Source organism: Bos grunniens, chromosome 4 (assembly GCF_055505025.1).
Source record: "Bos grunniens cultivar Pamir isolate PY7600 chromosome 4, Bosgru_T2T1.0, whole genome shotgun sequence".
In the NCBI taxonomy this organism is placed as follows: Eukaryota; Metazoa; Chordata; class Mammalia; order Artiodactyla; family Bovidae; genus Bos; species Bos grunniens.
The window spans coordinates 76,176,602-76,200,270 of NC_141168.1; the positions used below are offsets into that span (position 1 = coordinate 76,176,602).

The 23,669-nt window shown below is 37.5% G+C and overlaps 1 protein-coding gene across 12 annotated transcripts in view; it reads right to left on the reverse strand.

Moving 5' to 3' along the window:
• The window catches only part of FAM185A (family with sequence similarity 185 member A), a 77,467-nt gene that overhangs the window by 24,867 nt on the left and 28,931 nt on the right, over nucleotides 1-23,669 (reverse strand). For 6 of the 12 annotated variants that reach the window (XR_015162728.1, XR_015162726.1, XM_086397085.1 and 3 more), the window contains 2 exons: nucleotides 14,517-14,558; nucleotides 3,290-3,385 (listed from right to left, as the gene is read on the reverse strand). Coding sequence is in view for 7 of the 12 variants with exons in the window: in XM_086397085.1 (XP_086253211.1) it covers nucleotides 3,290-3,385; nucleotides 14,517-14,558 (138 nt within the window). In the remaining 5 variants the exon portion in view is untranslated. Of the gene's footprint in view, nucleotides 1-3,289; nucleotides 3,386-8,378; nucleotides 8,500-14,516; nucleotides 14,559-23,669 lie in introns of all 12 variants that reach the window. The other 6 variants (XR_015162725.1, XR_015162729.1, XR_015162727.1 and 3 more) reach the window with 2 other exon arrangements.

Genomic DNA, 23,669 nt, shown 5'->3' on the forward strand with positions numbered 1-23,669 from the left:
GGTGGAGGGGAGGGTCAGTAACAAAAATTTAAAAAGGAATATTTAGATTTCAACTCACTAATGTTTCTTTTAATGGATTACAGACTTCTTTTGGGGTACCTGAAGCAAGACACTCAACTTTATTTCTACTACAATCTTACCAAAACAACAACAAAACACCTGTTAAGGAGGAGTCATTTTTCAAAACAATTACATGGGTTGCAGTGAAAATTCACCAGTACATTCTCATTTCAAGAGTTTTCTTTCTCCATTTCTTACATATCAAATAAATAAGAGGCCCTTCCCATAAAACAGTAACCTCATCTCTGTCCACAAAGAAGGTCAGGATGACAATTATTGTGAATGTTGTAAAGATTTCTTCTAGAAGGCTTTTGTTTATGGGTCATTGTGTGCTTTCCAGTTTGGTTAACATCAGCTTACGTTTCCCTAATTCTGTATCTTCTCAACCTTTCTAATGGGAGCTGGAAATCTGGGGTTAAAACTGATGAACTTTAGTATTTAGTCCTCAAAAAGTGGGGAACAAAGCACATTACTACAATTGGTTTATCTTATTTAAAAAACAAATTGCTTTTCAGAGTTTCAATGTCAGCTACTTAAATAGAAGCTGCCCACAAAAACAAATTATGAGGGCTTTAGGAAAACTCAAAAGCAAACTAGGAAAATGTCAGGATAAATAGAAGATACATGTTCTTCTACCAAATATACTTTAAAATGTAGAAAATAATGGATTTTAAAAACCTTTTCTAAAGGTTTTAAAACTTTATCTCTAAATACATCAAATGTGATAATTTTAAAAACATTTTTTTCTGTTCTTAAATAAAGGGATTGTAAATCTATGGGAGTCTTAAAAATGTTAAATGATGCAAAGAGTTCTATCCTTATCTCTCCACAGCCTTAAAGAGCAAAAACTATCACTATCAAAACTCCATTCCTACCTGTGAATGAAGTTTCACAATTTTTGAAAGCTCTACCCTAAGTGCCATCTCTAACACTATCTTCTTTAGAAAGGGCAGCACCTATTATATCTTCAACCTCTTTTCACTTCAAAAACTGCTTCATGGCTACTGACATCAATACTATATTTTGAAAATTAAAAAGTGAATACTAACAATAGCATCATTTATTGAAGGGATATTATATGGTTAAGATTAAAGGCTTTATCAAGGAAAAATTTTAAGTGGAAAAGTCAGTACTCAGATGCAATTCTGACTCTCAAGCCTAAACATAGCCTTTTCAAATGAATTCATCAGGTCACCATGTTAACTTTCATAGGAAGAGAGGAAATAAGCATTGTGACAGTTTTTTTCACCTGGCAAAATGACTACAGGGGCTGAAAGGACAGCGAAGGAGACTCAAGTGGCTGGCTTTTAAACCTTTCAGCAAGACAGTGGCAGAGCTGGAAAGGATTCCAGATGTCTTTACTCACTAGTAAGCAACAGAATTGTGAAAACTTTCCATCACTTCAGAAAGTTAGTGCTCCCAAGTCTAGTGAGAATTAAGAGACCTGAATTAAGATAGAAAACTTTGTTTCCAGTTATCTTTACGCTCCTGCCAGTATCATGGTCCCAACAGGAGAAAACATAAAATTGTAATTCCAATCAAATCTTGCAATATCATGTGCTATTTCAGTAAGTTACTGGAAAAACAATCCAAATAATAGTTAAAAATACTTCAAGTGGATGAAGATTAACAATGCTTTTTGTTTGCTTTTACTTTTTTGCCCATTCATACAAAATAGTAAATGATTTCCATGTAAGAGCTATCCAAAACTATGTTTTTACTCTGTTACTAGTTACAGTAAATGTAGTAACGGTTTTTCTCCTTGGGTCTTCACAATTTAAGAATGCAATTATATGAATTTTTTGACATTTACAAAATATCCTAAATAGTATTACTGAAGCTCTTAGAAATGTAGTGAGAACATAATATTATCTTATTTAAAAGGAAAAAAATGTGATCTTGAGAAATCAAATAATACCTGTGTATCAGCAATAACTTCAGTTTCACATATTTATGCTTGTAGTTTCATTTTAATACTGAGAGCCTCATTGAACAAAAAAAGTACTAAACCAATATGATAAAGAAATTACTAACAGGAACAAATGGTCTCTATGGAGGTTTTTCCTTGTTATAAACATAGCCATGTTCTCGCCTACATGCAAGAGCTTCCAGATTTTCTCTAAAAAATTTTTTATACAGAGGTATGGTTCTTAACTTTCCAAACCCAGATCACTTAAGCCCCTATAGCCAAGCTACTTCAAGTCCCCAAGTCACTTATCACCATGCATGTGTACATCTATGTGCATGCATGCATACAAAGACTTGCATATTCAGCCTTCAGGTGATTAAAAAGTATATAATTTTTCATGAAAGACTTGAACTCTTAGAATAGACTATTTGTATTAGAAATAAGATTACAGAAAGAGACACATCATAAGTCTGAAACTACAACAGTCCTCAGTCTTTTCGGCACCAGGACAGATTTTGTGGAAGACAAATTTTCCACAGACCGGGGTCAGAGGGTGGTGTTTCAGGATGATTCAAGTACATTACATTTATTGTGTACTTAATTTCTATTATTATGACATTGTGATATATAATGAAATAATTATACAGCTCATCATAATGCATAATCAGTGGGAGCCCTGAGCTTGTTTTCCTGAGATGAGGCCAAAACACAAGGGATGGGGAGTGACTGTAAATAGGGATAAAGTTTTGCTCACTGGTCTTTTGCTTACCTCCCGCTGTGCCGCTCAGTTCCTAACAGACCTGGGACCACTACTGGTCCATGGCCCAGGGGTTGGGGACCCCTGCTACCAGAGACTTAGTTAATCACTTTAGAGGACCTTCTTGGTGACACATTTATTTTAGGATCATACCTTTAAAAGTATTATTCTAGTATAATGGCCTGAGAAGCCCTCTTACAATGGAGCAGGAAAGCTACCAAAAGAATGTATGAAAACTCTTTCCCTCCAAAGAGTATTTATTTCAGACATTAAACTGAAAAATTCCAAAATAACAGTCAATAAATTACAACATTTTTGTTTGTAATACAAAAAAAAAAAAAAAAAAAAGATAGTCTTCATGGCCATCAATTCCAAAAGTTTCAAAGATCATTGGTCTAGAGGGCCAGTATTTATTTCAGTCTTTAAATCAGGTTCTAACAGAGAAAAATTTTATTTGAAATCTCTGTCAGTGTAGATAAGATAATGTGACCATCTGTTTCCTGAATGTTACATAAAATCTTCCTAATATCATATGTCAAAATAAAACATTCCACTTGGCTAACCTTTAGGGACTTTCAATTCCACTTTTCCCAGTTGGCTGACATAAACATCTATGGCACCCTGCTGAGCCAAGGCATTCAGACATCCAGAAGACGAATCTAGGAGGAAGAAAGAACCATAAGCATAATCATTCTTATCTGAGTAACTGGAATTATAAACTTGAAATAAAAGGCTCTACTTCAGCATTAGGATAAGGAGCTAAGAGTCCTGAAGGTTTCCTATTTTCCTTGTCACCATACCATGTTTTGCTTTAAAAATGAAAACAGAATCAGAGGTCTACAAATCTACACTTAGGTAACTAATAAGAAAATCCCTATGTCTGCAGTAACCTCCAAAACTTAACTCTAAACATGTTTAATCTAAAACCCAACTCGTAGGAAGGATATTATGGAAGTAATGACAACCCAAACCATTAAGCATCATTGACACATTTAGTTTATTATCAACTTTCAATATTTACTAAAGAATTCTATCTCACATACAGTCACATAGAAGTAGTAGCAAAGTTAATAAAAATAAAAACTCTTATATTTTCTTCTTTTAGCAAATGAGCTAGTACTAAAAAGTGCAGCTAACAGTGAAAGACTACATTACATAAGGTTTTGTTGCATTCGTTAGAGGGATGTGGAGGGGAAGGAATGACATGAAAAGTGGGTGAAGTTTATTTATATCTAAATATTTCAAGTTTTGGGAACTGAACAGATTATCTTTAAGTCAAGGGAAGAAAATCATAATTAAGGTGGTCCTGGTTTGCCACTCAGATTTCCCTTTGTCATCACTGAACCCAGTTTTCAATCATCCAATGTTTCAAGTTTCAGGGAATGCTGACAGGTAAAGAAGTAAGATGACTGTGGTGAAGAGTCGGTACTGTGTAGCTTCTCCTTTTTTGTCCTTTCCCATAGCAACAGAACTTTTGAGTTTTTCTATTCAATTGTCCTTTCTATTAATTTGTCTATTTGATTGTCCTATTTGAAGATCAAAGCGTATTTTTTAGCGAGATCTCATAAAAAGCGTATTTTATTAGGCGCTTGTATTACTTCAAGGTAGAAACAAATTAGGGAGTATGGTGAAAATAATGCCCCAAATTATACACTTTTTACAAAATGTGAAGGAAAAAAATTTGTATAATCACAAAGGAACCATCCTTCTTCTTTAAAATAAATGTTTAAGACTTTAAACAAAGACAAAAACTTGGGAATAAATAGTTTAAAATGTGACTTCAATATAATTTATAATAATTTATCTCTAACCTATATTCAAAATGCCATTTATCAGATTCAATGTATTTAATTTTTAAGTGTTCCAAGTGAACAGTGAAGTTGGGAAGTTAAGCCACTGGAGATAAATGACATGGAGTAGCTAGACAAAGGCAGAAAAAGCAATGGCAACCCATTCCAGTATTCTTGCCTGGAAAATCCCATGGATGGAGGAGCCTGGTAGGCTGCAGTCCATGGGGTCACGAAGAGTTGGACACAACTGAGCGACTTCACTTTCACTTTCATGCACTGGAGAAGGAAATGGCAACCCACTTCAGTGTTCTTGCCTGGAGAATCCCAGGGATGGCGGATCCTGGTAGGCTGCCATCTATGGGGTCGCACAGAGTCGGACACGACTAAAGCGACTTAGCAGCAGCAGCAGCTGGACAAAGATGAGTATTTCTCTCCTCGGGTACCAAGAGAAACTCCTATAAAAACTTATTCAATCAATTCAATTCAATGCAGTCGCTCAGCAGTGTTCGACTCTTTGTGACCCCATGGACTGCAGCATGCCAGGCTTCCCTGTCCATCACCAACTCTCGGAGCTTGCTCAAACTCATGTCCATGAAGTCAGTGATGCCATCCAGCCATCTCATCCTCTGTCATCCCCTTCTCCTGCCTTACTGCATCCTAAAGAAAAACTTCTTACTGCATCCTAAAGAAGCCAAGTAAAAATATATTATGGTAAAAAAAAAATCTACAAAATGTATATTACCCCAAGCTGAACAAAGTAAAATATTTGAAACAATATTTAATTTCTTGCTTTTACTAGGGGAAACCCACAAAATTTTTATATAGCTCATAAACAATGCTTTTCACTTCTGTTTCTCTTCACATGGGATATAAACAACAGCTAAGTAATTATATCCTAACCCATTAATAAATTATACACTCATGTTATCAGTTTTGAGCTCTAATACTGGCCCACCCACTGGAGGCTATCAAAAAAATTAAAATTCAAGATGTGTTTTCAAAAGAGAAAGCAAAGGTAATATTTTAAAAGCTATGTAATGGCAATCCACTCCAGTATTCCTGCCTAGAGAATCCCGTGGACAGAGGAGCCTGGTGGACTACAGTCTACCAGGTTGCAAAGAGCCGGACATGACTGAGCAACTTCACTTTAATACAAATGAATGGAACTAAAAATTAATTACCAAGAGTCAAATTAAGGCTTCATTCATAGAATTTCATTTTTTGGACATTCACAAAACAGAGAAATTCTATTATAGATTTTGAAAGAAGCCTTAAGGAAAAAAGCGTTAGAGATTAAGTGAACAAAAATTACTAGTACAGACAGTGACCAGAATAAATAAAATCCCACAGAGAGTTTTCTATCACCACAACTTTGGAAAAAGATTGTGTTCATTTGACAGAGACCACTGAGTCTTCCTGGAAAATTACACACACAAAAGGGAAAAACTGATGTCAGCTACCAGCTAACACTACATATAACCAAATAAATAGATATTTGTAATATATACTCTGCTATTAAGCAAAGAATAACAACTAAGCTCAAAAGGCTAAAATTCCAAACTTTTCTATTTTCTTTCAGATAAAGGGAGAATTCTCTTGAAATTGTTCAAACACATTCAGAAAGTTCTTCTGAATTTTTATAATTTTACCTCATTTCAACATGCAGATAACTAAGGAAAAGCAACACAAAAGATAATGATTTTGCAATTTGATTCCTATACTTCCAAAGCTACACTAATTTCAAGAACAAGGAACAAAGTTTATATACAGGATGTAAAGGATTTGTAAAGACAGAATTTTAAGGTCACTTTGAGGAAAATTTTCTAAATTAATGTCCTGCCCCTAGGTATTCTATGTTAGGAAGGTAGCTTATAGCAGGCTGGGCTTATAAGAAACACATAAGGCAACTGCTACTACCAGCCCCCCCTCAAAAAAAAACTATGAAAATATCCCTTTTTAAAACATATAATTTCCAGTACACAGCTTCTGGCAGTGCCTTCCAAAAGAGGGAACATAGAACAGGCAAAGTAAGGCTGGATGAGCAACTTCTATTTCACCATTATCTACTATCAAGCCCTGCTTTCTCCTACTGACTTTTTAAAAAAGGAAGATGACCAGGTATTCCAGAGAAAAGATACTGTTTTTAAAAATATTAGTCTAGGGAAAATTAGGATGAGGATGAGATGGCTGGATGGCATCACCGACTCGATGGACATGAGACTGAGTAAACTCCGGGAGTTGGTGATGGACAGGGAGGCCAGGCATGCTGCAGTTCATGGGGTTGTAAAGAGTTGGGCATGACTGAGAGACTGAACTGAACCAATTTTTTTTTTTTTTAATATAACTTCAGCTTCTAAGAGAGCTCTAAACATATTAGGGAAATTGGGAAGAACAGGGTTTTTCTATGTAGCTGCTGCTGGTGCTACTAAGTTGCTTTAGTTGTGTCTGACCCTCTGCGACCCCATAGACGGCAGCCCACCAGGCTCCCTCAATCCTGGGATTCTCCAGGCAAGAACACTGGAGTGGGTTGCCATTTCCTTCTCCAATGCATGAAAGTGAAAAGTGAAAGTGAAGTCGCTCAATCGTGTCTGACTCAATCATGTCGGACTCTTAGTGACCCCATGGTCTGCAGCCTACCAGGCTCCTCCGTCCATGGGATTTTCCAGGCAAGAGTATTGGAGAGGGTTGCCATTGCCTTCTCCGTTTGTATGTAGGTTAGAATGTATATATAAAATCCAAGTGATTGTGGAGATCACCTAAGAAGCAGATCAATTATATTATCTAAACTAGATTTAAAGGATCATAATTACATGTATTCCTCTTAAAAGGAACCATGGAGATAACACAATCTATTTTCCTGAAATTAGACAATATAATACCTGTATCATCTTTAGTCTCTTAATATTCCAATTTGATAATATTGTATAGCTTTTTCTCTACATCCATTCCAATATTTTGAAACCTCTGGTAGACTAACAAATTTCCTTCTCAGGTACCTAAATCACTTTTTGTTTCTTTGTAATTGTTTTGCTTCTGCTGATATCAATTTCTCAAAACTCAAGTTACGAAGTGACTTTAATTAGGTTGTCTTGATTTGCTGAGCTGCCTCAACTTTGTCCAACAAATCTTCTGATTTAAGGAAAACAAAAATCAACCAATCAAGAAATTTCAAATAAACATTACCCACTTGTCACCTTTGGGATTAAGGTACCAGACCCAACATTTCTCCAGAATCATAACAACAATGGTCTTTAGATTCTATAGCAGGGTCGTCAAATTACAGTCCACCTCTTATTATTAATAAAGTATTACCGGGACACAGACACATCCATTTGTTTGTATACTGTCAATGGCTGCTAGCATATTAAAATGAGAATGCTGCGGAGTATTCATAGACTACGTGGCTCACAGAGTCCAAAAATTTTACTATATGGCTCTTTACAGATAAAGTCTGCTGCTCCTAGAGCAAAACATTCTAAGAAAATGAGCTTCTATCCCCACAAAAAACCCACAATGTTACATTTGTTTCTATTTAAGACAAAGATTTACCAATCTAGTAAAATCAGTTCTTTTTTCTAAGACTTCAGTAATGTACAGATAGGTACACAACTCTTGCTTACAGAAATGAAAAAGATTGTTGTCTCAGGGCAGTTCTGACTCTTCATTAACCCTGACTGCTTACTATTTTCTAGCACTAACAGAGTTGTTTCCATCCAATTTATTAAAGTGAGAAACAGCATATCACAAAATAAGTAACAAGGACTATCATGACTTGCATAAAGATTATGTCAGCTTATTTGTTTATATATTTAATCTTTTACACAGTATGCTCTTATTAAACAAAAGCTGATTTTTTACTTACAAAAGAGCTCAAGTGGGCTCCTGATGAATTGTATGGCATCTCCTGCTCTGGTTGTCAGTAAAAATGGGATCTATTCCCACAAATCAGTGACTTAGGTCCAGATATATTCAAAGGAAGAAACCTGTAACAGGATCCAAACAACTTTGATTTCTATATAAATTCTGGATGAATTCTGCTGTGCTCTCCTCTTACTTCCACTCTCATTCTCCTTCCCTCCCTTCTTTTTTCTGATTTAATACTCAATATGAAAGCATATTTTGAAATAATAGTACAATGTTTTACTATTTTTTTTCATTTAATTAAATGTCAGGAATATCCTTCTATAATGTATACTACAGACCTAAGTATATTGTTAAAGGCTGAAGAACATTCACTTTATGACTGTAGCATACTGTATTTAGTTATTCTCTTACTGGGAACAACCTAAAATGTATACTTTCTTTTGCTATTAAAAACAGAGATGATATATACATACATCACGTATATATCTTTATATCCTCATGTATATCTCCTTATATCCTTACCAGACTCTCTCCTTGAGATAAAGTTCTAAAAGAGGAAGTGCTAGAACAAAGCAAATGTAGACGCTACCAATTTTAATATACATTTACAAACTGACTTACATAATGATCAATTTATATCTGAACTAACAATTGATGGGAATCCCTGTTTCACCCTAACTTTCCCAACAATGGATATTATCAATGTTTTAAGTCATGACGGTTTATACTTAGATGCTTTTGATTAGCAGTAAGGTGAAACAACACTGTACATGTATATTCTGGGAACTGCTTGTTCATGTTTATCCATGTTCCCATCCCACTAAGTGTTCCTTTTCCTCTCATCATCATGTGTGAATTGTACACACATATGGACAGAGATTACATATGAATATATATATTCAACTTCATTTTATAAGCATAGTGTAATCCTAATAACAAAACCTACAGAGATTTTACAAAACAAAAAATCACAGATCAGCATTCATCATAAACATGAATATAAAATCCTTGACAAAATATTAGTAACTGGGCTTCCCTGGTGGTTAAGTAGTAAAGACTCTGCCTGACAATGCAGGGGACATGGGTTCAATCCCTGGTCTGGAAAGACACCACATGCCATGGAGCAAGTAAGTCCATTCGTCACAACGACTGAGCCCATGCATCCTGGAGCCTGTGCTCCACAATAAGAGAGATTACTGCAATGAGAAGCCCGCACACAGCAACTAGAGAGTAGCCTCCACTTGCTATAACTGGAGAAAGCCCACATGCAGCAACGAAGACCCGGCACAGCCATAAATAAAATAAATAAATAAATCTTAAAAAAAAAAAAAAAGAGCAACCTCAACCCAACATGTATAGATAGGATCAATTCAGCTCAGTCGCTCAGTCATGTACAACCCTTTGCGACCCCATGGACTGTAGCACACCAGGCTTCCTTGTTCATCACCAATTCCCGGAGCTTGCTCAAACTCATGTCCACCAAGTCGGTGATGCCATCCAACCATCTCATCCTCTGTCACCCCCTTCTCCTCCTGCCCTCAGTTTTCCAAGTTTCAGGGTCTTTTACGAGTCAGCTCTTCGCATCAGGTGGCCAGAGTATCGGAGCTTCAGCTTCAGCATCAGTCCTTCCAATGAATATTCAGGACTGATTTCCTTTAGGATTGACTGGCTTGATCTTGCAGTCCAAGGGACTCTCAAGAGTCTTCTCGAGCACCACAGTTCAAAAGCATCAATTCTCCAGCGCTCAGCTTTCTTTATGGTCCAACTCTCACATCCATACATGACTACTGGAAAAACCATAGATTTGACTAGACAGACCTTTGTCAGTCAAGTAATGTCTCTGCTTTTTAATATGCTGTCTAGGTTTGTCACAGCTTTTCTTCCAAGGAACAAGCATCTTTTCATTTCATGGCTGCAGTCACCATCTTCAATGATTTTGGAGCCAAGGAAAATAAAGTCTGCCACTGTTTCCATTGTTTCCTCATCTATTTGCCATGAAGTGATGGGGACCGGATGCCATGATCTTAGTTTTTTGAATGTTGAGTTTTAAGCCAGCTTTTCACTCTCCTCTTTCACTTTTATCAAGAGACTCTTTAGTTCCTTTTCACTTTCTGCCATAAATAGGATACTACATCATGATTAGGTATGGTTGATCCGAGGAATACAAAGTTCAGTTCAATTCATTCAGTTCAGTTCAGTCCCTGGGTCGTGTCCGACTCTTTGTGACCCCATGAACCACAGCACACCAGGCCTCCCTGTCCATCACCAACTCCCGGAGTCCACCCAAACCCATGTCCATTGAGTCGATGATGCCATCCAACCATACAAGGTTAGTTAACATAAAAAATCAATGCAATTGATCATTAATAGAGTAAAAAAAGAATTTAAAAAAGTCATTTCAATAAATACAGAAAATACATTTGACAAAATTCAACATCCATTCATGATCAAAGGAAAGAAAAAAAAAATCTTTCAGGAAACTAGGAATAAAAAGAATTTCCTCCGTCTGATAGAGAGTATCTATGAAAAGCCTGCATAGCTAACATCACACTTAAAAGGGAAAACACTGAATGTATTCCCTCTAATACTGGATACTAGGACTGGGAACAATCTGCCACTATTATTCAATATTGTGCTGCAGAACCTTCCTAGCCTAATAAGGCAAAAGAGAAAAAAAAGGAAAACAGATTGGAAAGAAAGAGATAAAACTGTATTAATTGCAAATGGAATGACTGCCTACCTAGAAAAGAATTCTGGATTCTAAAAAATACACTATTTAGAATAAATAAATTTAGCAAGGTCACAAGAAACATAGTCCATGAATAAAGGTCATTTGTATTTTTTTTATATACCAGCAGCAGACCATTAGAAAATGAAATTTTCTAAAATTCCATTCATAATGGGGTCAAAAAAGCAAATTTAACCAAAGATATCTCAGAGCACTACACTGGAAACTAAAAAACAAGGTAAGAGAAATTAAAGATATATATAAATGAAAAACGACACTTTGCTTATGAAAGACTTGATTTTTGTGAATATATCTTCTCTGCAAACTGATAAACTCATTCCACGTAAGGGCTTGCGCTGGCTGTCCTCTATATCCATGGAGCTGTGCATCCAGAATTTTACATGCCTTTTCCCCATTATTCTGACCTTAATTCAAGTATCTCTTCTCCAGACTCTCCTTGATTACTGAACAAAGCAGCTTTCTTTCTGCTCTATTACATTACCCTCTCTTATTTATTCATTACACTATGTGAAATTATCTTTTGTTATTCACATACTTATTATCTTTCTTCTCAGCCCAAAGGTGAACATGAAGACAATATCTTTTGACCAACATATTCCCCAGTATCTACATGAGCTCCTGGTATGGAGCGGGCACTTGGTAAATATATGTGGACTAGTTTTTGCCATATCCAGGGCTGTCTTCAAATGCTAACAGAATTTTAAGACCAATATAAACAGTGACATAATTTATACTTTCTTCCAAAGTCTTAATAGAGATATTCAAAGAATTAAAGGAATTTAAGAAATGAACACTATTATTAAGGTTAAAACATTGTGGCTTACTGTCTTATAGATAATAAAATGAAAGAAGAAAGAGAAAGACACTACCCACTCTTCCTACCCCCATCCAGATTAGTTTGTGTGTGTGTGTGTGTGTGTGTGTGTGTAAGTCACTCAGTTGTATCCAACTGTTTGCTACCCCATGGACTTTACAGTCCATGGAATTCTCCAGGCCAGAATACTGGAGTGGGTAGCCTTTCCCTTCTCCAGGGGATCTTTCCAACCCAGTGATCAAACCCAGGTCTCCCACATTGCAGGAGGATTCTTTACCAGCTGAACTACCAGGGAAGCCCTTAAAACTTAAAACGGTTAATCATTTATACAGAGTGAAACCATCTTCAAAGATGTAAATTACTGTTCATTTCATCCTGGCTGTTGCTGTTCTTTTTCAGTATGGGTAATAATGCATTTATTTCCGATTTTAGAAAGAAGGGTTTTCCCTTTATGTTCCCACATTTCCATCCAACAATAATACTAGCATTATCAAATAAGTATTTCTCAAATTCTCATCTGCCTAAAGGGCCTGCTAGTGGGCAGTGAAACTCACTGTGTCTCCCAATTGGAAATATTCCCTTTCTTTCCTTCCCTTCCCTTACTGCTACAAACTCTACCCATGTCTAGGACTCTCTCCACCCCCAGATAGCTCAGCTTTTTACTAGTGTATCTTTTTTTCACCCTAGAAACTTTCCTTACTAACCCCAGATGCACCCTCTGATGGAATGGCCTGAAGAGTCAGCAGTAAATTTTGATTTCTCTCTGGGACAAAGGTAAATCCTGTCATGTTTTCAGTTAAAATGATTTACAACTATCACTTAGGAAGCCTTTGTCTTCTATTTATCCCTCAATGAACATAAAGGTTACAATGTCTAGAAAACTTAAAAAGGGATGTGTACCTTAATTCTGAGAATTCACAAGAAGTGATAGTGAAAAGGATTATTGAGTATATTTACCATTTCAATTAGCACACACACAAAAGAAAACGTAAAATGTCAAAAGGACAAAACCAGGAAGCCAGAGCATTCATACTGGCAATAAGCCATAGCTCCTCAACAAAGATCCTGGTTTCCCACCAACGACCCCTATGTTCTAAGGTCTAAAAATCAACCACCACTCTTAGAGCTCAGATTGCTCAGACTGCCTTCACCTAACAGGCAAGCAGGTGTAACTAGGGATAGAGAAGAGCTCTATCTAAGCTTTCCGGGAATCTGAACTTTTATTCCCATAGGCATAGCATCACATATGGTGATTAGGTCTAAAGGACCATTAGCCACTGTTAGTTCTGGCTTAGGATTAGAACAATAACAATAATTAAAATGGCTATTATTTACTGAGTACTTATCATATGTCAGGGAGAAGCCAATGGCACTCCACTCCGGTACTCTTGCCAGTGGAGTGCCATGGGAAAATCCCATGGACGGAGGAGCCTGGTAGACTGCAATCCATGGGGTCGCTGAGGGTCGGACACGACTGAGCGACTTCACTTTCACTTTTCACTTTCATGCATTGGAGAAGGAAATGGCAGCCCACTCCAGTGTTCTTGCCAGGGCAATCCCAGGGACGGGGGAGCCTGGTGAGCTGCCGTCTATGGGGTCGCACAGAGTCGGACATGACTGAAGTGACTTAGCAGCAGATCATATGTCAGATGCTATGCTAAAGTACTTAAATATCTCATTTAATCTTTACAAGAACACCATTTGATAGGTACTAACTGTTATTTCTCAGTTAGTACCTATCAAATGGTGTTCTTGCAAGGAGATCCAACCAGTCCATTCTGAAGGAGATCAGCCCTGGGATTTCTTTGGAAGGAATGACGCTAAAGCTGAAACTCTAGTACTTTGGCCACCTCATGCAAACAGTTGACTCATTGGGAAAGATTCTGATGCTGGGAGGGATTGGGGGCAAGAGGAGAAGGGACGACAGAGGATGAGATGGCTGGATGGCATCACTGACTCGATGGATGTGAGTCTGAGTTAACTCCGGGAGTTGGTGATGGACAGGGAGGCCTGGCGTGCTGCGATTCATGGGGTCGCAAAGAGTTGGACACGACTGAGCTACTGAACTGAACTGAACTGAACTGTTATTTCTATTTTTTTCAGAGGTAGAAGCTTAGGTATAGAGCAGTTAGGTAATTTTCCATGAATATAAAGTGGTGAAATTAGAATTCTAACAGTATTCTGACTGATAGCAAACCTATAATTATATAGAATTTATAGGATGATGAATCAATGAACTTTTAGAAATAATTTCACACATTCATGTATTTATTGTTGTTTAGTCACTAAGTCATGTCTGACTCTTTGTGACCCCATGGACTGCAGCACACCAGGCTTCCCTGTCCTTCACTACCTCCCGGAGTTTGTTCAAACTCATGCCCATTGAGTCAGTGATGCCATCCAACCATCTCATCCTCAGTTCATATAGTGGGTCTGCCTATATCTGACTGGTATATCAGGATACTATTAGGTTCATCGGCTAAATTGTAGATTTTATGTACTCTAATAAAATACCGCAAATATAGCTATTTTAAAAAGAATACAAAATTTACCAACAACCACTTAGCACATACCTACTGTGATGTTACCCATCTTGCTTCGTAATGTTATATTACCTGCAAAAGAGAGAAAAAGACAGCTTTACACATTAGGGGTAATCCAGAAAGGAAATGTATTAATAATGTTCTAAAACATGGTTAGATATCCACAAGGTTATTTAGTAATATTATTATTGTCATGCACAATTTTTCTCAGTATCACACTCCCAGTCAGAGATTTATGCGCAACTACAAAATAAATAGCTTTAGGCATCTATACAAACTCTCTTCTTCCACTCTAACTTAATCTACTACAGCACAACTGAAAAAACAAACCCCTGTACTTCCTGGGAAACATGGAAGAAAAATAACGATTCTTCTAAAAGTTAAAAAATGTTAAAAAAAAAAGGACTTAAATGTACTACTGACTACGCATTTTCAACCTAAACATCACAATATTTATCAGACCACACAAAGCCAAGTTTTGAACCAAATAACACTAAAATAATCCACGGAAAAAAGTAATTACTGTTATTTTTCAGGCCAGTTTGGCAAACCTATCTGTGAGATTTCAGTGGTTTTTCTGCCAAGAGTTTAAAAGGCTTGGGACAGGAATAATAAATAATTGAAATATGACTAACAAAGAAAAAAAAACTTCAAATATTCCCTTCTTCCAATGAAAATCTATTTTCCAGGATAAACACAGGACTCTGAAACCATTCTTCCCAGTGCCTTCCTCCAGCATCAAAAACAGCAGTATTTTTCTTCACGTGTGTTTAAGGGATACTCATAGAGTTATACCACCTATATTTACTGCACTATCATAATTCTAAAACTACAGTGAAGAGTAAAAAAGGAGTAAAAAAAGAAAATGGTAAGAAACAAGTAGAGTAAAAGAAGCTATGCTATTTAAAATCCGAAAAGATGATGCTGTTAAAGTATTGCACTCAATATGTCAGCAAATTTGAAAAACTCAGCAATGGCCACAGGACTGGAAAAGGTCAGTTTTCATTCCAGTCTTGAAGAAGGGCAATGCCAAAGAATGTTCAAACTACCATACAACTGCACTCACTTCTCATGCTAGCAAGGTAATCCTCAAAATTCTCCAAGCCAGGCTTTAGCAGTACATGAAACTAGAACTTCCAGATATACAAGCTGGGTTTAGAACGGGCAGAGGAACCAGAGATCAAATTGTCATAGAAAAAGCAAGAAAATTTCAGAAAAACATCTACTCCTGCTTCATAGACTATACTAAAGTCTTTGACTGTATGGATCACAACAAACTGTGGAAAATTCTTAAAGAAATGAAATATCAGACCATCTCACCTGCCTCCTGGGAAACCTGTGAAGCAGGTCAAGAAGCAACAGTTAGAGCTGGACATGGAACAACAGACTGGTTCCAAACTGGGAAAGGAATATGTCAAGGCTGTATATTCTCACCCTGCTTATTTACCTTATATGCAGAGTACATCATGTGGTATACTGAGCTGGATGAATCACAACCTGGAATCAAGACTGCCAGGAGAAATATCAACAACTTCAGATACGCAGTGGAACCCCACTCCAGTACTCTTGCCTGGAAAATTCCATGGATGGAGGGGCCTGGTAGGCTGCAGTCCATGGGGTCACTAAGAGTCAGACAGGACTGAGTGACTTCACTTTCACTTTGCACTTTCATGCATTGGAGAAGGAAATGGCAACTCACTCCAGTGTTCCTGCCTGGAGAATCCCAGGGATGGGGGAGCCTGGTGGGCTGCCGTCTACGGAGTCACGCAGAGTCGAACACGACTGAAGCGACTTAGCAGCAGCAGCAGCAGACATGTAGCTGATACCACTCTAATGGCAGAAAGCAAAGAGGAACTAAAGGGCCTCTTAATGAGGATGAAAGAAGAGAGTGAAAAAAGCTGGCTTAAAACTCAACATTCAAAAAACTAAGAACATGGCATCCAGTCCCATCATTTCATGGCAGACAGATGGGGAAAAAGTGGAAACAGTGACAGATTTTCTTTCCTTGGGCTCCAAAATCACTGTGGGTACTGACTGCAGCCATGAAATTAAAAGACGCCTGCTCCTTGGAAGAAAAGCTATAACAAACCTAGAAAATGTATTCAAAAGCAGAGACATCTCTTTGCTGACAAAGGCCCGTCTAGTCAAAGCTATGGTTTTTCCAGTAGCTATGTATGGATGTGTGAGTTGGACCATAAAGAAAGCCGATGCTGAAGAATTGATGCTTTCAAACTGTAGTGCTGGAGAAGACTCTTGAGAGTCCCTTGGACTGCAAGGAGATCAAACCAGTCAATCCTAAGGTAAATCAACCCTGAATGCTCATTGGAAGGACTGATGCTGAAGCTGAAGCTCCAATACTCTGGCCACCTGATGCGAAGAGCTGACTCACTGTAAAAGACCCTGAAACTGGGAAAGACTGAGGGCAGGAGGAGAAGGGGGCGACAGAGGATGAGATGGTTGGATGGCATCACCAACTCAGTGGACATGAGTTTGAGCATGCTCTGAGAGATAGTGAAGGACAGGGAGCCTGGGAACCTACAGTCCATGGAGTTATAAAGAGTCAGGCACAACTGAACGAAAACAACAAAAGAAGAGTAAAAGAATAAATTTTGTCTCAGAATTAATCAGGATGAATAAAATAATTTATTTCATTTCATGTATCTCATAAATACTGACATGTATCAGTACCTGGGAAAAAGGAAAACAAAGAAAGGAGGCACTTAATTCATTTGTCCAACAGTTAAACGTGCTTTGACTGTAAAAATTTCTCTAAAAGGTTCATATTTCATCATACTTCATGTGAGCATATGAACAAGAGGTACACTTGTGTAGGAGTAAAACTTGGTTTGTGTGAAGTTAAGCTTATAAAATTATTTCAGTAATTTACAGTTTCAGTAATTTACAAGGCTGTGCAGATACTCCTGTTACACAGTTAAGTAAATATTATTTCACTGGTGTGTTCTAGATACTCTTCCAATTTTCAAACCCAGTAAATGCAGATTCACATGCAAATAGTGGCCAAGGATCACAAAGCTGCTAAGATAGCTTCCAATGATTCCTGCCTCCTGGTATTCATGCCTATGTATGAGCTCCTTCACTCATATGGAGGCTGGACTTACTGATGCTTTTAACAAAGAGAATAAGGGCAAATGAGATGTTACTTTCAAGACTAGGTTACAAACGATTCTTGCATCTGTCTTGCCAGCTCTCTTTTGCTGCAATGGAAACCAGCTAGCCATGTTGTCTAACTGCCTTATGAAAGAGGCCCAAGACCAAGGACCTAAAGAGGCCCCTAGCCAATAGAATCTGAACTAAATCTTGCTAACAACAACATGAGTGAACTAGGAAGCAGATTCACTTTTGGCTGAACCTTCAAATAAACCCATGGTCCCACCTGATACCTTGACTACAACCTCAAAAGAGATCTTGAGGCAGAAGACCCAGTTAAGTGATACCCAGATTCTGGACCACCCAAAGTATAAGAAAATAAGTGTTTGCTGTTTTCAGCTGCTAAATATGTTACAAAGGAAGAGGTAACTAGAAAAGATGTTGAAAGCTGGACGTGGGTGATGCCACAATAAATAACTAAAAATATGGGAATAGCTTTGGAAATTGGCAGTAGGCGTAGGTTGGAAGGATTTTTAGGAGCATGGTAGAGAAAGCCTAAATTGCCTGAACAGTGTGTTAGTAGAAAGCTGGACTTTGAGCGCTTGTCATATAAGAGCTTAAATGGAAATGAAAAAAGTGTTTTGGAAACTGGAGGAAGGCAGATCTTTGTTAAGCAGTATTAGAAACTTCGCAACACTATCACATTCAGTAATGTGGAAAGTAGGAAATGTGCCTAATGAACTGAATGATCTAGCTAAGAAGATGGCCAAGCAGAGTCAAAGTATTGTAGGCGCTGCCTATTTTTTCTTGTAGCGTCAGTAAAATGCAAAAAAAGTAAGATAAACTAAAGAAACGATTGTTTAAAAAAACAATCAGGACAAGAATCATTTTGAAAATTCTCAGCTTCTCAAGATGGCAAAAGATGAGAAAGTTAAGAATAGCTTTGACACAAAGTCTGAATTCAGTGTACTGCCAGAACATGGCCTAAAAATGAAACTGATGGATTGACTATAAAATCTTTTGTCAAGATTCCAGAAAGATTAAGAGTGATACCTCACAGTATTAATTTAGCTGTACAAAAAGTCCATTAAACCAGCTGAGGGTATCTCACAGATCGTCTCAATCAAGCAATAGGTCTCCTAGAAAGCTTGCGAGAACCATATCTTAATTTCTCTGCAGAAGTCCACATTTTGAAAACATTCTTGGATGTGGCCTTCATCTAATGGAATAAACACCAATGTGATTCATAGAAGGCTGACAAAATTTGTGAGAATTACATCAGCAAACACATTGCTAACTTCGACCAAAAGGGACAGTAACAGTACAATGTGAAATGAGACCACTGGAGTCCCAAAATTCTGCTGGCAGGAAGCAGACTAAGAAACTTCCTCAGCTGCAAACACATGCTACATTTCATGAAAAAGGAAGGATGACTCAGAGGGAGAAACCAAGAGCTCAGAGGGCAAAGCCTGGAAACCTAAAGAATTATCACAAGGCCATGAGATCTAATCAAAGAACCTCTAATGTTTTCCTACCTAAATTTCAAAATCATTATGGACCAATGACTCCTTTGTGCCCCTTATTTTTCTCCCCGTTGAACAGGAAAGTCTATAGCAATTATCCTATGTGTATCCCATCACTGTATGCTTAGTGTGCAGGTGGTGTGTGTGGGTTGAGGAGGTTAGAGAACAGGTCTTAAGACTGAGAACTATACGTGAGGAGTTAGACCTAAGCAACTGTACCCGAGGAGGCTCATCTACATATGGATCTGATTTTGGTGTAGACATTCTGGACTCTGAGCAGATATGCAATAGGATGAGACTCTGGGAACCTTGAAAGGAAGGGAGTGTATTTTGTATGTGGGAAGGACACAAATCACTTGCAGGGGGTGCAGAGGATAGACTGGCCATTCAAAACCTTATAGGCTATCTAGGGATATACATACATGAAAAGTTAAAAATGAGTGTTTATTAATAATTTTAAGTTAATGTTGTAACTGAATAGTATGTATTAGGTTCCATAACCATTCCGAGGAAGCAGACTAAAATGATGTGGCATGAACAGGGAGAGAATCATATTGGAGATTTCATCAGAGTCTATGTTTGAAATATGAGTAAAATTTGATGCTGAGGGATAACGATTTTGTTGAAAAAGTATGCAAGCAAAGGTAAAAAGGTGTAACTACCCATGCTATATTTAAATCATGCTCATCAGTTAAGTTAGAGCAATTAGGCCAGTCTACGAGGACAGGGATTAAGTGTTTCTTACTTAGCATTATATTTTGAGAGCTTAGCATATTGCCCTGTACATAGTAAATACTATTATTTTTTGAACCTATGTTCAAATTTAGTTTGGAAAAACAGGTAAAAACAAATTTGCAGAAGAATCATAGAGTGTTTAGTCTACTGACTTTGTCCTATACCAAAGGAGTCAAAGAATTTCAAGATGAGAAGAACACAAGAAAACTATCTAGTATTCATTCCTTCCTAATCTTTAGGAAGATTAAGCTAGTGTCAGACATTCAGAATTCTCTTTACTGTTTTCACCTTATGAACACCTTAAAAATAAGATAAAGCAGACTTCTGATATTTGTGATTTTAACTATTGGTAAAACAACAACAATAAAAAAACTGACATAGTTCTATAGTCAGTCATTTAGTTAGTGAGTTCAGCCATTCAGCAAGACAAAAGGAGCTTTACTAAACTAGTCTCCAATGAATGCAGCAAAAATTTACTTTTTAAAACAAAAATAGAAAATGTGGTCTTTTTCAAAAAGTCAGTCAGTAGTGAGCGTGATAAAAGTGATCAAGAAAACAATGGTTTTAGAGCCAAAAAAAAAGTTTGTTTCATTTAAAAAAAAAAAAAAAAAAGGACTAGTTAAATTATAAAGTGAAGTCACTCAGTCTTGTCTGACTCTTTGCGACCTCATGGACTGTAGCCTACCAGGCCCCTCTGTCCATGGGATTTTCCAGGCAAGAATACTGGAGTGGGTTGCCATTTCCTTCTCCAGGAGATCTTCCTGACTCAGGGATTGAATTCGGGTCTCCCGCATTGTAGGCAGACTCTCTACCATCTGAGCCACCAGGGAAGTCAGTTAAATTATAGCAGAATCTATACAGTCTCAAACTACATCTCTCTTGAATGTTAGAGTTCTGTACAGGAAAAGCATAAAGGAATAATAAAACTATGGAAATAAAGACTATCTGTAAATATAAGGAATATATCAAAATATTTTTGTTAGTGCTAAAGGACTTTTAAAACAATAAACAAAAAAAATATTTTCAACTCATCAAACTGTTTAGAAAATCTCTACCCTAAACAGAAATATTCCAAGGTCATTAAAATACACAACATGGAACTCTTATCTCAAATACTTTGTGGAAGAAGACAGAGTATTTTAAAACACACAGATCAACTGAATGGACATTACTAGCAGTTTTCTGTAATTTGGTTTTACCTTTTTCCATCACCAGACGGTGAAAACAATAAACAAATCAACTATCTGAGAGGAGTAGATCTTTGTAAAAGATCTCCTATCAATAAAGCAGATGCCACATGATCTGTAATAATTATGTATGCTTACTCTTCTTTCAAGTTATTTAATTTTTCCACAAAACCCAATGTTTGAGAAAATAAACAGTTCTCCTTAACTAGCCACTCTTCATTCTAAAAGGATCAGAGGAAGAATTAGCTATCAATTTAAAGGCAAATAGTTTATTTTTCTTCACTAAAATAAATGTGATTTTAATAAAAACAGCACACATACTCTCATTATCCAAACAAAGAAATAAAATATCCATAAAGGTTAAATCCTTTTTGTGCTTCTTTTTTAAGGGGAAGATTGGGGGAGCAGAAAGAATTTTCTACTTTGCAAGCACATGGCTAAATGCAAAGCATATAGAGGTAAATAAAACATGATCCCTGCTATTGAGGAGTTTATAATCAGGCAAGAATTTATGGGTCAATGGAAGGCCAGAAATGGAGAAAGTCTCCTTTAGCTGAGTATGAAAAGATTACTAAAAGTAAATGAGATAAAGAAAGCCGGGAAAAACATTTTAGAAACACTGTAACCGATCAGTATGATCAAGGGCTCTGATCAAAAACTCAGAAGTATAAAACGGGTATGAATGTATACAGGAAGAAGTAAGAGATTGTGTAATTCTAGAACACAAAGCACAAGGTCAAAAAAAGGTAGTAAGTTAGCTAAGTCACTGAGTAGGAAGGGATTTGGGTAAGACAATGCCATGTTCAATGTGCTTTTCTAATAAACAACCATATAATAGTTCCCTAATGGCTCAGTTGGTAAAGAATCCACCTGCAATGCAGGAGACCCTGGTTGATTCCTGGGTCAGGAAGATCCGCTGGAGAAGGGATAGGCTACCCACTCCAGTATTGCTGGGCTTCCCTGGTGGCTCAACTGATAAAGAATCCACCTGCAATGTGGGAGACCTGGGTTCGAGCCCTGGGTTGGGAAAATCCCCTGGAGAAGGGAAAGGCTATGCACTCCAGTATTCTGGCCTGGAGAATTCCATGGACTGTAAAGTCCATGGGGTGGCAAAGAGTTGGACGTGACTGAGCGACTAGCACTTGCACTTTCACACAATAGTTAGGACAATGAATTTGAAGAAGGCAAGACTGGAAGCAAATTTATTGCTTATAGAGGTGAGGCAAGAGCTGACAAGAATCTTAATTAGAAGAGTAGAAATTTTGAACAAAAGATTGAAAGAAATATTTAGGTGATTGTGCTCGTGCAGCTCAGTCATGTTCGACTCTTTGCAAACCCATGGACTATACCTGCCAGGTTCCTCTTTCCATGGGATTCTCCAGGCAAGAATACTGAGTGGGCTGCCATTTCCTCCTCTAAAAGAACTTCCCAACCCAGGGACCAAACCTGTGTCTCCTGCATCTCCTGCAATGGTAGGCGGATTCTTTACCATTGAGCCACCTAAAACCTATCTAAACTTGGTGTTGACTAAATGTGGAAGGTGACAGAAATTCAGGATTACTTCTGGATTTCTAGCTTGGGAAATAATGTACATGGTAATATTAGAATCTGCAAATGGAAATAAAAGAAGAGGAATACATTATGGATGAGGTTGGGGATGGGGGCTGGGAAAATAGGAGAAAAGAAGTTAGAAACATGAAGTCATCAGAGAAGACTATAAAGACCCAAATGGCTATGCCTACTAAGCAGATGGATGTGTAAGTTGGAAGTCAGGGCTAGAGATACAAATTTGAATTATTGGAATACATTGGTAGTTGAGAATCAAAAGTGTATAAGATGTCCAAGGAAAAGAAAGAACTGAAAGAACAATGAAACAGGATGAAATGCTGAAGAATACCAAGTGGGTGTGTAAAAAAGGAAGAACTCACAGACATTTGAGAAAGAGCAATTTTAAATACTGATGCTTTCAAATTTGGTGCTGGAGAAGACTCTTGAGAGTCCCTTGGACTGCCAGGAGATCAAGCCAGTCAGTCCTTAAGGAAATCAACCCTGAACAGTCAATGGAGGGACACATGCTGAAGCTGAAGCTCCAATGCTCTGGCCATCTGACATGAAGAGACGATTCATTAGAAAAGACCCTGATGCTCGTAAAGACTGAAGGCAACAGAAGAGGACACCAGAGGACGAGATGGTTAGACAGCACCAACGACTCAACGGATATGAACCTGGGTGATAGTGAAGGACAGGGGAGCCTTGCATGTTGCAGTTCACAAGGAGTCAGATGTGACTTAGCGACTGAACAAAAATTATAAATACAAGATGTGACACAGATGCCAGTACCCACTAATACTTGTGTGCCTTTCTCCTTCCTTAGAACACACTAAGCTCTTTATCTCAGACTTCTGTAGTTAAAGTCATTTTAAAACATTCTGGCTAACAAATTTCTCACATGATCCTCTATGATCTCTCTTCCTTTAGTGGAAGCTTGGAGGCCATACACTGAAAATGGCATTATCACCTCTAAGGAAGGAGTCCAGTCCCTCCAAGGAAATGAGTGGAGTCCAAACACTGCATGGAATAGCAGCATATTTATCACATGTCTAAATCGTGAAAAGAAAAAATCTATGCTA